Source organism: Leishmania martiniquensis, chromosome 19, assembly GCF_017916325.1.
Source record: "Leishmania martiniquensis isolate LSCM1 chromosome 19, whole genome shotgun sequence".
NCBI lineage: Eukaryota > Euglenozoa > Kinetoplastea > Trypanosomatida > Trypanosomatidae > Leishmania > Leishmania martiniquensis.
Genome location: NC_090154.1, coordinates 598,917 through 611,509, shown reverse-complemented (window position 1 = coordinate 611,509; position 12,593 = coordinate 598,917). Strand labels below are relative to the sequence as shown.

General features: G+C 58.6%; 4 protein-coding genes across 4 annotated transcripts; all 4 read right to left on the bottom strand.

Annotated features, from left to right (window-relative positions):
• Window positions 1-2,548: 2,548 nt before the first annotated feature.
• Window positions 2,549-3,847, bottom strand: LSCM1_06331 (uncharacterized protein; the record flags this gene model as incomplete). Its single annotated transcript, XM_067323762.1, has 1 exon — window positions 2,549-3,847. The coding sequence occupies one exon, from the start codon at window positions 3,845-3,847 to the stop codon at window positions 2,549-2,551; it is 1,299 nt and encodes a 432-aa protein (XP_067179391.1).
• A 977-nt stretch (window positions 3,848-4,824) lies between these two features.
• Window positions 4,825-7,569, bottom strand: LSCM1_06330 (uncharacterized protein; the record flags this gene model as incomplete). Its single annotated transcript, XM_067323761.1, has 1 exon — window positions 4,825-7,569. The coding sequence occupies one exon, from the start codon at window positions 7,567-7,569 to the stop codon at window positions 4,825-4,827; it is 2,745 nt and encodes a 914-aa protein (XP_067179390.1).
• A 2,201-nt stretch (window positions 7,570-9,770) lies between these two features.
• Window positions 9,771-10,733, bottom strand: LSCM1_06329 (uncharacterized protein; the record flags this gene model as incomplete). The annotated part of the gene is made up of 1 exon (XM_067323760.1): window positions 9,771-10,733. The coding sequence occupies one exon, from the start codon at window positions 10,731-10,733 to the stop codon at window positions 9,771-9,773; it is 963 nt and encodes a 320-aa protein (XP_067179389.1).
• Window positions 10,734-12,139: 1,406 nt separating this feature from the next.
• Window positions 12,140-12,514, bottom strand: LSCM1_06328 (uncharacterized protein; the record flags this gene model as incomplete). The annotated part of the gene is made up of 1 exon (XM_067323759.1): window positions 12,140-12,514. One exon carries the CDS (start codon window positions 12,512-12,514, stop codon window positions 12,140-12,142), a length of 375 nt encoding a protein of 124 aa, XP_067179388.1.
• Window positions 12,515-12,593: the final 79 nt, after the last annotated feature.

Sequence of the window (12,593 nt, the reverse complement as noted above, 5' to 3'; positions counted from 1 at the left end):
CCCGTCGCTCACCTGGAGCGATAGCGCAGCGATGAGAGCGCTACGAGTGGTTGAGTCGAGGAGAAAGTGGGGAGGCGAGGAGGTAGTGAAGTCGACTCGGCTGCGTCCTTGCAAGCATGCGTGCGTGTGTGTGTGTGCGTGTGTGTGTGTGCGTGTGTGTGTGCGTGTGTGTGTGTGCGTGTGTGTGTGCGTGTGTGTGTGTGCGTGTGTGTGTGTGCGTGTGTGTGTGTGCGTGTGTGTGTGTGTGTGTGTGCGGTTGGAAGGGGGGCCGTCAAACAGCGGGCGGGCAGAGACAAGGAGCAAATAAGGTCATGGTGCTCAATGAAGAAAGGGCCGCCCCGACATCCAATGCTCTGAGGATAGCGAAAAGCGGAGGGCAACATTCACAAACAGGCCGCACGTGCGACAAGATCCGTCCACTCGCTTTCGCTGGCGGGACCCGAGAAGAAGCGAGGGAAGCGAAAGAGGGAGACAGGGGTCTGAGAACGCCTCCCTAGAAGCACCGATGAGGCACTCCGCCTTTTCCATCTAGCAGCAAGCACGACCTGCGACGCACAAGGTTCCCGCCTAGGTGCCAGCCCGCCCTAAAGATTGGAACGCCTCGTGCACGCGGGTCTCGCAGGACAATGACCACTCACCGAGAACTCTTTTTTCTGCTGTGATGACCCCGGAGGACACCTCCGTGTGCGGTATCATGAACGGGCCAGTGCCTCCGTTGTGGAGACACCACAGAGTGTGCGGTCATGCCCGCGCAGCACGGCCGTGGTTTCTTTGCTATGGGATGAGAGGTTCTGGGCTCGCGCGGTGCAGTAGAGATGTGCGGCTGCAATTCCCACTTGTGTGCGCGACCGCTACGAATGGTGTCAGTGGTTCACCAAAGCACCCTCGACCACCGACTGCTGTGTTCTGCTGCGTTCGCTGCAGTGCGGTGATGTGGAGCGCAGTCCCGGGCTCCTGCCTGCGCTGTACGCAGGGGAATGGCAATCGGCTGCGCGACGCCAGGCTGTGCGGGCTGGCACCGTTTCACGACAAGTCTTCGACGGAGACCTCTCCTCTGTAAAAGGGTGTGTCTCGCCCCACAGACTTGGAGGGCGGTCGGCCTCCCGGGGTGTCAGCGTTGCGGGGCAGCGAGAGAGATGCACGGCGGTGGAGGTTTCTTCATGCCCATACAACCGGGCGTACCTGTCCGAGTAGGACTCCCCACACACCCCTTCTCGTGGGCAAAGCTGAAGCAGTGGCGGTCCGACCTTGGCGCGATGGGTCCCACAATAGGGATACACTCAACGTTCGGCTACATACGCAGGAGCGACCTGGTCACACGGGAAGCTCTCGATGTGATGCCGTGTAACACAAAGCCCAGTCCTCACATTATTGAACTGGACGCCGGCACGCACTACGCGATACTGGGCAGAGAAGGGCGACCCCACCACGTCGCACGGGCCCAACGAGAGCTACTCCATGGTCGATACATATGCGCAGACGATAGCAACACCTCGACATGACACGACACAAAAGGCGCCACGGGGCTCCGCTCTCACATTCATGAGTCGGGCGCCGCAACCGCAGGGCTGAGTGAGCCCTGCATGATCGGCTTCAGTCACCACTCGGAGGAGGGAGACGGCTACGGGTGCCGCCAGTGGCGACTGATACACCCATCCTTCGCCATGTAGAGAGCGATCTCCAAGCTGCATCCTGCAGCAGGTCGCCGAGGCGGCGCCAGTGCGAGCACGGTGCGCGCGCGCCGTCCCGCCACGGCTGACATGGTCTACCACATTCAGACGAGGCATCCAGAGGTCAGAAGAGGGGAGGTGTGATGGGTAAGGAAGGCGCGCCGACACTCATACCGGCCAGCCACACAGTGCGCGTGGGCATAGTATGCGGCATCCCCCAAATCCGACGAGGTGTGGGCCGATGCAGCACAGGTGCCGGAGGCAGCACGCGAGCAGCCCGAGCCGCGCCATGCAGCGCTGCGGACGCCAACGCGCCGAGGCCGCACACCACAGTACGGCATGCCGCGGGATGGAGCGAGCCATTGGGAGGGAAGGGGGGCGTGTAGGGCAGGGCATACAGGCAGGGCACAGGATGCCTCAGAGGGCCCTGGCCAGGGGGAGGCGCCCCGCGGATGCCGGTGCACCGCCCACCCGAGTCCCTCTGGGGGTGGGGGGCCGACGGCGCAGCGCGCATGCGGCGGAGGACAGGATGAGCCCGCTAGACGCGTGGCTCGACTCGGCGGCTGGACGGCTCGTCGTGGGCGGCCAGGGTGTAAGCCGTGCGTGTGTGTGTGTGTGTATTTGTCTGTGTGGTAGTGGCGGAATAGACACGCTAAGGAAAATAAAGAGAACGAAAAAAGAGCGGCCCCTCTCTGGCGCTGTCACGACGGCCTCCAGTGCACATCTCAGAGGCAGAGGGAAGTGAGAGACAAGGCGACAAACAAGGGGACGGAAGACGCAGAGCGAGACGGCGTGCTGGCGCCGCTGGGGGTGCGAAGATAGAAAGCGAAAAAAGGGGGGCGCAGAATCTGATCACGGGGGCGACGCTTGCGCGTTTTCTAGACGAACATCTTCTTGAACATGGACTTCTGCTTTTGGTCAAAGGCCCGCTGCTTCTGGTGAAGAAGCGTCTTGAGGCTGGCCGCGTCGGCGTTGTCGGGCTCGATGGCGAGAATATTATCGACACACTTCGAAGCATCCTCCCACTCTTGAAGACCGTCCTGCGCCTTCGCCAGACGAAAGAGCGCCTTCGTATTCTTCGCTTCCAGGGCCAGCACTTTCCTCGAGTACTCGGCGGACTCGGTGTATTTGTTGCGCATCAGTAGCACCTGCGCGAGGTTCCCCAACACGCTGATGCGCACACGGTGACATTCCGGCTTATCGGTGTCGTCGAAGCCATAATCCTGCCCGATGAACTCCAGCGCGCGACGGTAGAAACGCTCTGCCAGGTCCAGGTTGCCAGCCTTGAACGCATCGTTTCCACTGTTCTTGCGCTTCTCCCCCTCCGCAATTTTAGCTGCGCCAGTGAAGTCGTACGTCCGTATACGGCTCAGCTCGCTGATCTCGACGACGTAAGTGACATCGCAGTGGCCTCGCTCACTGCTGGACGGGATCCCAAACTCTGGCACCGCGTCGCAGACCAGGTCACTGCGCACTCGGCACGCCGCCGCCTCCTGTTTGCGCATCTTGTAGAGAAACGTCTCGAGGTGTGGAGGCAGCGGTGTAACACCGACGACAACCCCCCAGCTGGTCAGCACCTTCACTGGTGTGCTTTTCTCCCTCTTCTCCGGATCGAACTCGCCCAAGTAAATGGACAGGTCCATTGTCACAGACGACTCGAAGTCCGGGTTCTCGTAGTCGACGCCATCTTTCAACACGTTCATCATGAGGGACTTGTCCTTCGTGGCGGAGATGTCCACCTCGCGCGTCCAATGGTATAGCTCCACCTCAAAGAGAAGCGTGGCATTCGCAGGGATGGTCGGGGGGCTGCCAGCAGCACCGTAGGCGTAATCCGGCGAACACCTCAGCAGCGCCTTCTCGCCAATTCGCATCGTTGCCACACCCTTATCCCAGCCCTTGATGACCTGGCCGCGGCCGAGAGTGAACTCAAAGCAGTCGCCTCTGTCGCGGCTACTGTCGAACTTGGTGCCGTCCAGCAGCTTACCGGTGTAGTGGACCGTTACCTTGGCCCCTTTGACGGGCTGCGAGCCAGCACCCTCAACCAGCACTGTCTTGTAAAGGCCGCCATTCGTCCCGGGGACCTCGACCTCCTCATCAAGAGGATACACCACCTCCATCGGCGGCTGGCTGTCGTCACTGACAGAGCTGGCAGAGCTCTCGATCGAATGGACTGACATGGTTGAGATTGCGATGGTTTGTGCGGCAGCACGCGTCCTTTTCGTTCCCCAGCCGATGCGTGCGACACACACACAGAGAGAGAGAGGGAGAGGGAAGGGCGGGAGCTAAAAGGAAGTCGTGTTATTTCCTTGAGCTGTGAAGCACGTCTACGTGCTGGTGTGGCTGTGAACGTAAGTGGAGGGTACGCGTTTGTTTGCTTGCTTGTCTACGTGTATCAAAGAGGTTGGGGTGCATACAAGGAGTGGCAGAGGTTCTGTAACGGTGGTAAACAGAAGGGTTGCGAAACACATGCACACACACACACATATACATACCCTGGTGGAGAGGCCACGGAAGGGAGGAGGACAGAAAGCGAGGGCGATGCGTCTCTCGCTGGAGTGACAGGGGAGCTCCAGTGGCCTGGAAAGGCGGTGCCTCCGCAGTGTTTCCCCCCTCCCTCCCTCCCTCCCTCCTTACCTCCCCGGAGCGCGCCAGCTTCACCGCACGAGGTGTACTTAGTCCTCTCCTTCATCTTGGAGCAACGCGGAAGATACCACCATGAGACGTACTGGTATAGTCCGCCCTCTGTGGTGACTTGTAACAATCGTGACGACGCTGCAAGGCCTGTAAAGACGCATACAAGTGCGTCATCCCCTCTCCACCCACCCATCCCCATACAGACATACACGGACGGCTCTCCCCTCTGCATGGTAGCTGGTAGGCTAATGGAACAGTGGGATGCCAAGCCTCAGAAAGAAATGCAGTGTGTGAGGGACAACACAAAGATGACGGTATTCCGCGGATGCTGTCTGCATGGCGGGGAGACGGCGACGCACCGCACACCTTACATCAGTCGCGTTCGTGGGGTACGCGCGACCGGTAGCAACGGAAAAAGAGTAGCAGCGACCCGTGACATCGTCTTGGGGCATTTCGGGCTCTGCATCGACTACGTCGCATATTCGGCCAGCAGTGGTGGCCGTTGGTGAGCCGACCCGGTCTACTTTACCGCAAAGCCTGTTTGCGCATTCTCGTCCGAGGACCCAACACCCAGTGTGGCAAACCCAGCCCCCATAGGCGGACGCCGCGCCCGGTTGTCCTTGAGACCGAGTGCCTCCTTGAACTCGCCCATCTCGAGAGCGGGGCCCTGCGCCGTGTAGTAGAAGCGATCGAGCTGAGTCGGGTTCTCCGGCGTCTCTCCAGCGTCGTGCATCTCACTGATGGGCATGGCAGCTCGCTTGCCCAAAGCGGCTGCGCCGCGGTTTGCCTGCTCCAAGTTGGACTCAGACGGGTACGACCACTTATGCACCGACGTTGGATGACTCGCGCGGAACGGAGCCGGTACGTTCACATCACCGCGGGCCGCGTACAACTCTCTGTTCCCCTTCGGCAGGTACCCGAGCATGACCTTGATGGCACGCTGCCGCTGCAGAGACATGCCCTCGTCCTTCTCCGCCCACGCCGTGCCATCCTGAAGCTTCAGCATATACTGCAGCCTCGCCTTCCTGGTGGCCTTGTCCTGCAGGTCGTCAAAATAGATCTCTTTCTCACTCTCGAGTATGCGATCATCGCGCGCATCACGCACCTGCTGCGGCGTGGGGTGCGTAACGGTCGTCTTCGGAGAGCGCCCTGTGGAGGGGTACAGGTAGCAAAAAATCTCGTCGTAGTTTGACTGGATTTGGCCAGCGGTATGGTACGCCTTCAGTCGCACGCACTGCCGCTTGAGCTCGTCCAGAATGCTCTGAAAGACGGGAAACCCCTCACGTGGGGTGCCGAACTTGGTCAAGTTGATCCGAATCGCGTGGCGATGAAGAAGATGCTTGGCTACACCCACGCACTTGAAGCGTATTGCGTGCGGATGAGTGCCGCCCTTGAAGGGCACTTCAATACACTCCTTTGTCGGAGGCGGCTGAACGCCAAGCTTCTGTATTTTAAACTTTATCATTTCACGCATGTGTTCGCGGTGATCGCCAATCATGCACAGTGCAATGATGCGGCGGTCCGTCTTCTGCGAGTACAGGGCGCCAATGCGAATCAAATCCAGGCCAAGCTCCTCCGCCATCCGCCGTGCGGACTGAACGGGTATGTCCGCGTCCATGTTGACCAACTCAATGACGCCTCGCCCGCCGCACTTGCTGTCCGCCGGTATCGGCAGCGGCTCGTTGGGGTTGAAAGAGACTCCCTCGCCACCACCAGGCGGCATGAACTGGCGAATGCGGACGAAAGGCTCCTGAATCATCTCGTTGATGGGGTGTGCCTGAAAGTACAGCAGCGTCTCCTTCCGTACTTTGTTCGTACTGTACTCCGCCTCGCTCGTATCCACTGCCCCCTCCTGCAGCACCTCCCTAGCAATCGCCTCCTGCCGATGTGCACTACGCTCCTCCACGCGGCGTCTGTTCTCGTAGTCGCCCCAGTAATCCGCGCCACGCACCTCGAGAAGCGCGTGATCCGCTGGCCTCTGGTGATACGCGTCATAGATGAGGCGGTTCGTATCCTCGCCTTCTCGGGGCGAAGGCGAAGCGATTGATAGTCGTGCCTTGTAGTCTGTCCGCGCGTTCACCACGATCTCCTTCGGCGCACTCCAGGCACCGCCAACGAGCACCTCGTCGGGCGTATCCGTCTCTGCAAAGGATGAATCCCTCAGGTTGTTCGCGTCGCTGGGGCCTTCGTCGGGGAAGTGCGGATTCTCCGAGGCGGGAAGGTCAGTCTCGGCGCCGACGCAAGCGCCTCTGTCGGCACGGCAAAGGTTGACACCCTTGCCCTTCGAGGTCCCGCCGCGCTGAGACCGGCGCTTCTCCTCCTGCTGCGTCTGGTACGTCTCAGCGAAGAGGTGGTATGCAGCCAAGTTGCGGTTGGTGTTATCCCCAACGACCGCCTCGTTCTGCACATTGGAGCAGAAATCAGAGGCGGCCAGACGATCAAAGGACGATGACGGTTCCCACTGCATCCGCCGGGCGCATTGGCTGCCTCCAAATTCAGCATACACTCGGTCGCGAGGTGGAAGCCTCGCTCCCCTTTGGTGGTAGTCCCGCATCATGTCTTGCTCGAGTCGGTCAAGATCGCCCCCGAAGATTGTGCTTATAGGCTTGACAGCGTAGAGTCGCTCCATGGCATCCTCGTGCGACGTCCACGCCTCCTCTGGTGGTGACGTCACTGTGAGAGGCGAAGCAGGAGATGATGCGGTTGCCGCACTTACTGCCGCTTCGGAGTCGCTAGTCTGGTAAACAAAGGGAGTCGTGTGCGGTGAGCGAAGCGCTGACCTCGCCTCCTTTCCCTCTTCACAGTAAATGCGATCGCCAACTTCTGTCGGTAGGATGCGGCTTGAAGAGGGAGAGGAGAACAGCTCAGCAGCACTCATGTCCGCCACCTCGGCGGGCTTCGACAAAGCCTCCCCGCGTGCCTCCCGCGTCTGCTGTATGAGGTGCAGCAGTTCATCTCTCACTTTAGCAAGCGTCGGCGGTGCCGAGGACCTCGGCGGCAGCCGAAGCTTTCGTCGGCTCGTCTTTATGCGTCTTACATTCTGCAGCTTAACGCGCAAATTCACATTGCTCAGCTCCCCCTTACCATTTTGTCTGCCAAACGAATTCGGCAGCGCCTCCTCAAAGCCACCAAGCGGCATGTGAAGCTGTCTCCGCGTCTGCGGAAGAGCGGACACGCAAAGTAGCGAAAGGCCCACAGAGGCCGCCGCTTCTGTTGCAGAGACGCCACATCGTGAGGGGATGCCTGTTAATCGACGCATGGACATGGCGGAAGAAGAGAGATGAGGGTAAAGCCGCAACGCCCAAAACGAAAAGGCGTGGCGTCCCACTAAGAGTCTTTTTATTCCCTTCTTTGCCGAAACGAGGGGTCGTCTGTGCTGTTGGGGCGGTGCTGCGAGCTGCGTAACGAAAAAGGCAGCAAGGTGTGCCTACAGAAGAAAAGAGGAGAGAAAAAAGAGCGGCGCCTGCGCTCACTCATGCGCACAGGCAATACGCACAAAGCACAGTCACGACAACTATCAGGGGCACAAGCTGTCAGACAAGGTCCTCACACTTTTGCGTACAAATCACACGCACACGCGCTCTCTCGCCTTCGCCAACGACGGGCACAACACTGAATTCGATGCGTTGTCGTACTAAGCGGAGCGAGAAAGGATGCGAGGTGGAAAAGAGGTGAAAATACTGAGAGCTCGATCGCAAGTAGGCATTAGCAATGATCACCGATGCAAAGAGTAAGCATCGTGCGGACTCCACGCAACGTCTCTTCGCCGAAGGTGCTACCGCCACTCTAGGAGACGAAGATGAAGACATGCCCCCATGACGGTAGCGCGCCTGCGAGCTTGCCAAGTGAAACCTCGCCGTTGAGACGTGTTGGTCCCCCTTTCACCCCCTCCGTGGCGGGAAAGCCGCACCCGACAGTGGAAGGAAACTTATCAGTACAGATCGTCCTTTCCACACGCATACGCGTGCGCACACGCACGAATAGAGCACTTGAGATTACCCTGACACGCGCATTACTTTCTGTGGCGGCGCCACAGAGTTAGAGGGTACACGAGTATGCAACGCGGCCAACTCCAACCAGAAAGCAGCATTGCATCCCTTTGCATCTTTTCCGGTCTGCAGAGAGTCGAAGAAAACGAGGCGGTCACTCTGCTTGGGGCCAACTCGTGGGCGACACGCACACATGCTGTCGCCTACTGTCAGAAACGAGGGGCGTTCTCACTTCGCGATCCCGTCACCTTCTATACGACGCCCTCTCTCCCCCTCCGGCTGCTGCTCCCTTCGCTGCCACCACTCGTCGCATACGTAGAGGATACTTCAGGGGAAAGGTGATCGTCGCCCTCTGAGAGCAGGCTCGGTTTGGTCCTCCCGCTTTGAGAGCCTTAGCCGTTGTCATTTGTACATACTCGATAAATAGCAAACGAAGACAGGCCGAATCCCTCTCTTCAATCCTCACATCTTTGCGCTTCTCGGCCCCGTCGCCCTCCTCTGCATCCGCATGCCAGGCTGAGAACATCGAAAGGGAGACGTGCATCGAAGTCACTGAAGCGTATCAGTCTTGCCAAGACTTCTTTGCTCACCTCCCCGCCGCCTACCCGTCAAGTCCGTCCGCTGCTGCCGCGCCAGGTGTAAGCCACAAGAAACATCTTACCTCGACGCAACTTCCGTATCGCAAAAGGGCGAGCTCACCGCCATAAATCAGAAAAGTAAAAATGGCGCCGCTGTCGTGTACATCGGCCGACCTCCGCCCTTTTGTTGTTACTCCCTCTCCTCCCTTCTCATTGTAAGCCTCATCCGCCTCACTACCTCAGCAGTACACCCGGTGCCGCCTGTCTCAACACCCGCGCGTATAGCTTATTCCAAACGAGCGAGCGCACTCACCTAGAGGAAGAAGAAAAAGAGATCCTCGCAAGAGCTGTACGGTCTCTTTTGCAAGTGTGTCCTCCCCCTCTCACGCCACAGAGGGCACAGGGGGCCGAAACCCCACTGTAGGCCCCAGCCCGCCACAGGCTCCATCGCGCGGCGGTGCAAAGCAGCGGCGCACACGCAATACGCCAGGGCGCCGACACGGCGGCCTGCGCACGGCCTCTGCCTCAAGCTCTGTCCTGCACATCGTCCTGCTCGCCACGTGACGCGTCCCTCTCCCCGAGGCCTCCCTCAGCGTCTCCACGCATCAGCGGGCAGAGCGAAGGCCGGACGCGACACGCTCGAGTCGCGCTGACGCCATGCGCGCCACCGCAGCGGCATGCAGGGGGCCTGGCCGCCGGCATGGGCCGCGATGAGGCGCCCTGGCTTTCCCCACGCCGTGGGCACTTGGCCCTATCCCTAAAAAGAAGCGGCGCGGCGCTGGCAGCAACGGGAAAGGCTGCCCGGGGCCACCCCCGAAGAGGGGGGATGCTGAGCCCCTGCAGCCACGAGTGTAGCCATCGCCATGAAGGAACTGGCGCCTGAGCAAAAAGGCGACGATTTACACATTCTTTCCATTGCTGTCACTGTCATCCATGTGCTCCTCCTCATGCCTGACCTGGATGATGGCCGCCTCCTTCTCCTTCTCCTGCATGCTGACATATGTGTACCAGAAGACACCCAAGAGCGTCGTGACGATACCGATGAGGATGCGCAAATTCATCTCATCGTCGAAAAAGAGAAATCCCAAAGAGAGGATGACACACAGCTTAAAGTGCCCCAACACGTTGTACGTCACAGGGGACGTTTTTCCAATGACTAAGAAAATGGAAATATTTACGAAAAACGCCAGGAAGCCGGAGAAGGCGATGAGGAAGATGGTGGGCCCGCACGGCGCGAAGTACTTGTTCGGCAGATCGTCAGCGAAGTACGCAACCGGCAGCAGCATCAGGCACGAAAGGGGTGCCTGATTGTAGAGAAGCTGAAAGCTGTCGCAGCGAAGCTCACTCTGCTTTGTCCCCACCCAAATCTGATACATGCACGTGATCAGGAGCGCCGAAAGAGCCACCAACGTACCCGCCAAGGTGGCCGAGGCGTCGCTCACCGTGGCGAGACCCACGCCGATGCAAGTCACCGTCAAGGAGAGCTTCACCTTAGTGGAAAACGTCTTTTGGTAGAAGAGCGTCTGGATGATGACCAGCATGGGGGTCGTGAGAACTTTGATGAGCTGATAGAAGCCGACGCTGTTGTACACCAGTGACACGTTGGTCAGCGCCACAAAGCCGCAGAAACCTAGGCAAAGGGGGAGAATCTTGATGATAGGGAGGCGCTTCGGCTCGAACACACCCATCAAGCGGCAAACAAACAGCCCGAGGGCCGTGATGAAAAAGTGGATCGCCGTCAGCAGGGTGCCATACTCGAAGGCGTGTTGTTTGAAGATCACTTTGTTCGTATACACGATGGCGATGCTGCTGAAGGCGTTCAGGCACAGGCAAAATATAATGCGACCCTGCTCTGCAGACATCTTGGATCACGAGGCAGTTGTGAACAAGGAGGGGAGGACGGATTACTGACACACACGAAGAGGAAGAAGCAAGCGTAAAGGTAAAGGGAACTAGTCAATTGGGTAAGCGACGGCGATCTTCTAGCCTATTCACTCACGTTTCGGGTTCAAAAGCGCGGAAACCCTGCCCGTGATCGCCAAGAGGGAAGAGGAGGAGGAGGCCTGAGACGGGAAGGCTCTGATAGAAGAGAGTCGAAGGGGGGGAAGGGGGAAGTAGTGGCGAGATCGGTGGAATTTCAACATACATGGGGGCACTCCGACCCCCTGTTGCAAACATTTCCACTTATGAAGGCAAGTAAAGGAGCATGTCATTCAGCCCTGTCAGGTTCTGTAGATGCAAGAGGCTAAGCGCCCGCGCATTTCACCACTTGGGCAGCATCGCGGAGGCTGATAGAGCCTGCCTTCCCCTCCCCCTTCCCCGCGCTGCTTCAGGGATATGCCTCCTGTGGCTGTTCCCTCTCTGTTGCCCTTGAGTGCGTTTTTTCCTTCTTTTTCGGGTTGTTTGCTTCGCCGTTTTTTTTATTACGCTTACAATCCGCCGTACCTAAACGACGACAAGAAGAGTGACGACAAGAGGAACAGCTCACATGTAAGGGGCACAACGCAAGGCAAAGAAGGCGAGAGAGGACAACACGCAAAAAGAAAACGGCAATACGCGACCGTCGGCACAAACGTGATTGGCGCCCTTTTGTGAGGGGTAGAGAACAGAAGAGTTGCGCGAGCGCACTGGAGGAGCGCACACGGGCACGCGCCACATTGTCAAGGTGAACGCAGAAAAGGAAAAGGGTCAGCTATCAGTACACTTCCGCTTCCCAAAGACGCACGACTAATAGTACCACGATTCGGTGAGCGCGCATGTGGGCGATAGAGCAACAGAGATCTATCCGACTTGCCTCTCTCCACACACCCTCATGCGCTGATGGCTTGATGTGCCATCCGCCATCCAGCCACAGCGCTCTGGAGAGTGTCTCTCGTCTCCGAAGAGAGAAAGTGTGAGGCAGTGTATGACGGAGAGAGCGCCCCACACAAAAAAAGAACCTACAGCCTTGCACCGTGGGCATCGTTTGACGGCCATGCGCAGGTGGCGGCAGATCCGAGCACGGGAAGAGGCATGAAGGAAAAGGAGCGAAGAAAGAAAAACGGCAAGATATGTGAAGAACCTGTGAAAGGATAGCCTCGGGCCACGGCGGCCTCTCCACAAACCCGTGCGGAGTAGCCTAGCAGTCGAGCCGCGAGCCAGGCGAGAAAGGGGGAGGGCAAAAGGGCGTTGCACATTCGCGAGCACTTTTTTCCCCTTTCGTCCTCAGCGGAGACCTTACTTTCCGCTTCTTGTCCGCAGTACACCCTACCCCTGCGCCTTTTCTCTTTCAGCACTGGCTGAACGTGCAACGACTCCTCAACACGGTGGCGTGGTGTAATATAACACTATAAGTGCACATTGTATCGGAGATCATGCGTAGCAGCAGAGGATTGGCGTTGATTGTGCCGAGCAGCGCCTGCGGCGTCACACCAAGAAGAGAAAGCAGGTTCGCCGGAGACGTCAAGTCTGCAGGCACAACTTCGCTTCCAGCCACCAAGGATGCGAACGCCCCAGTTCCACCGCTCACGCTGCGGCCGATAGAAGTGGTGATGGGGACTAATGGCGGGACCATCCGATTTGCCTGCTGCGGGGAGCTGATGTGCAACCGGGCGTACATGTTAGCCGGAATGCCGCAGCAACTGGCGACGCGGCGGCCAAACATCTTCGTAATACGTCTCCAAGGAGAAGAGAAAAAAAGTTGTGATCAAATGCCGAGCTCTCCTTTTTCCTTTGATTTCTAC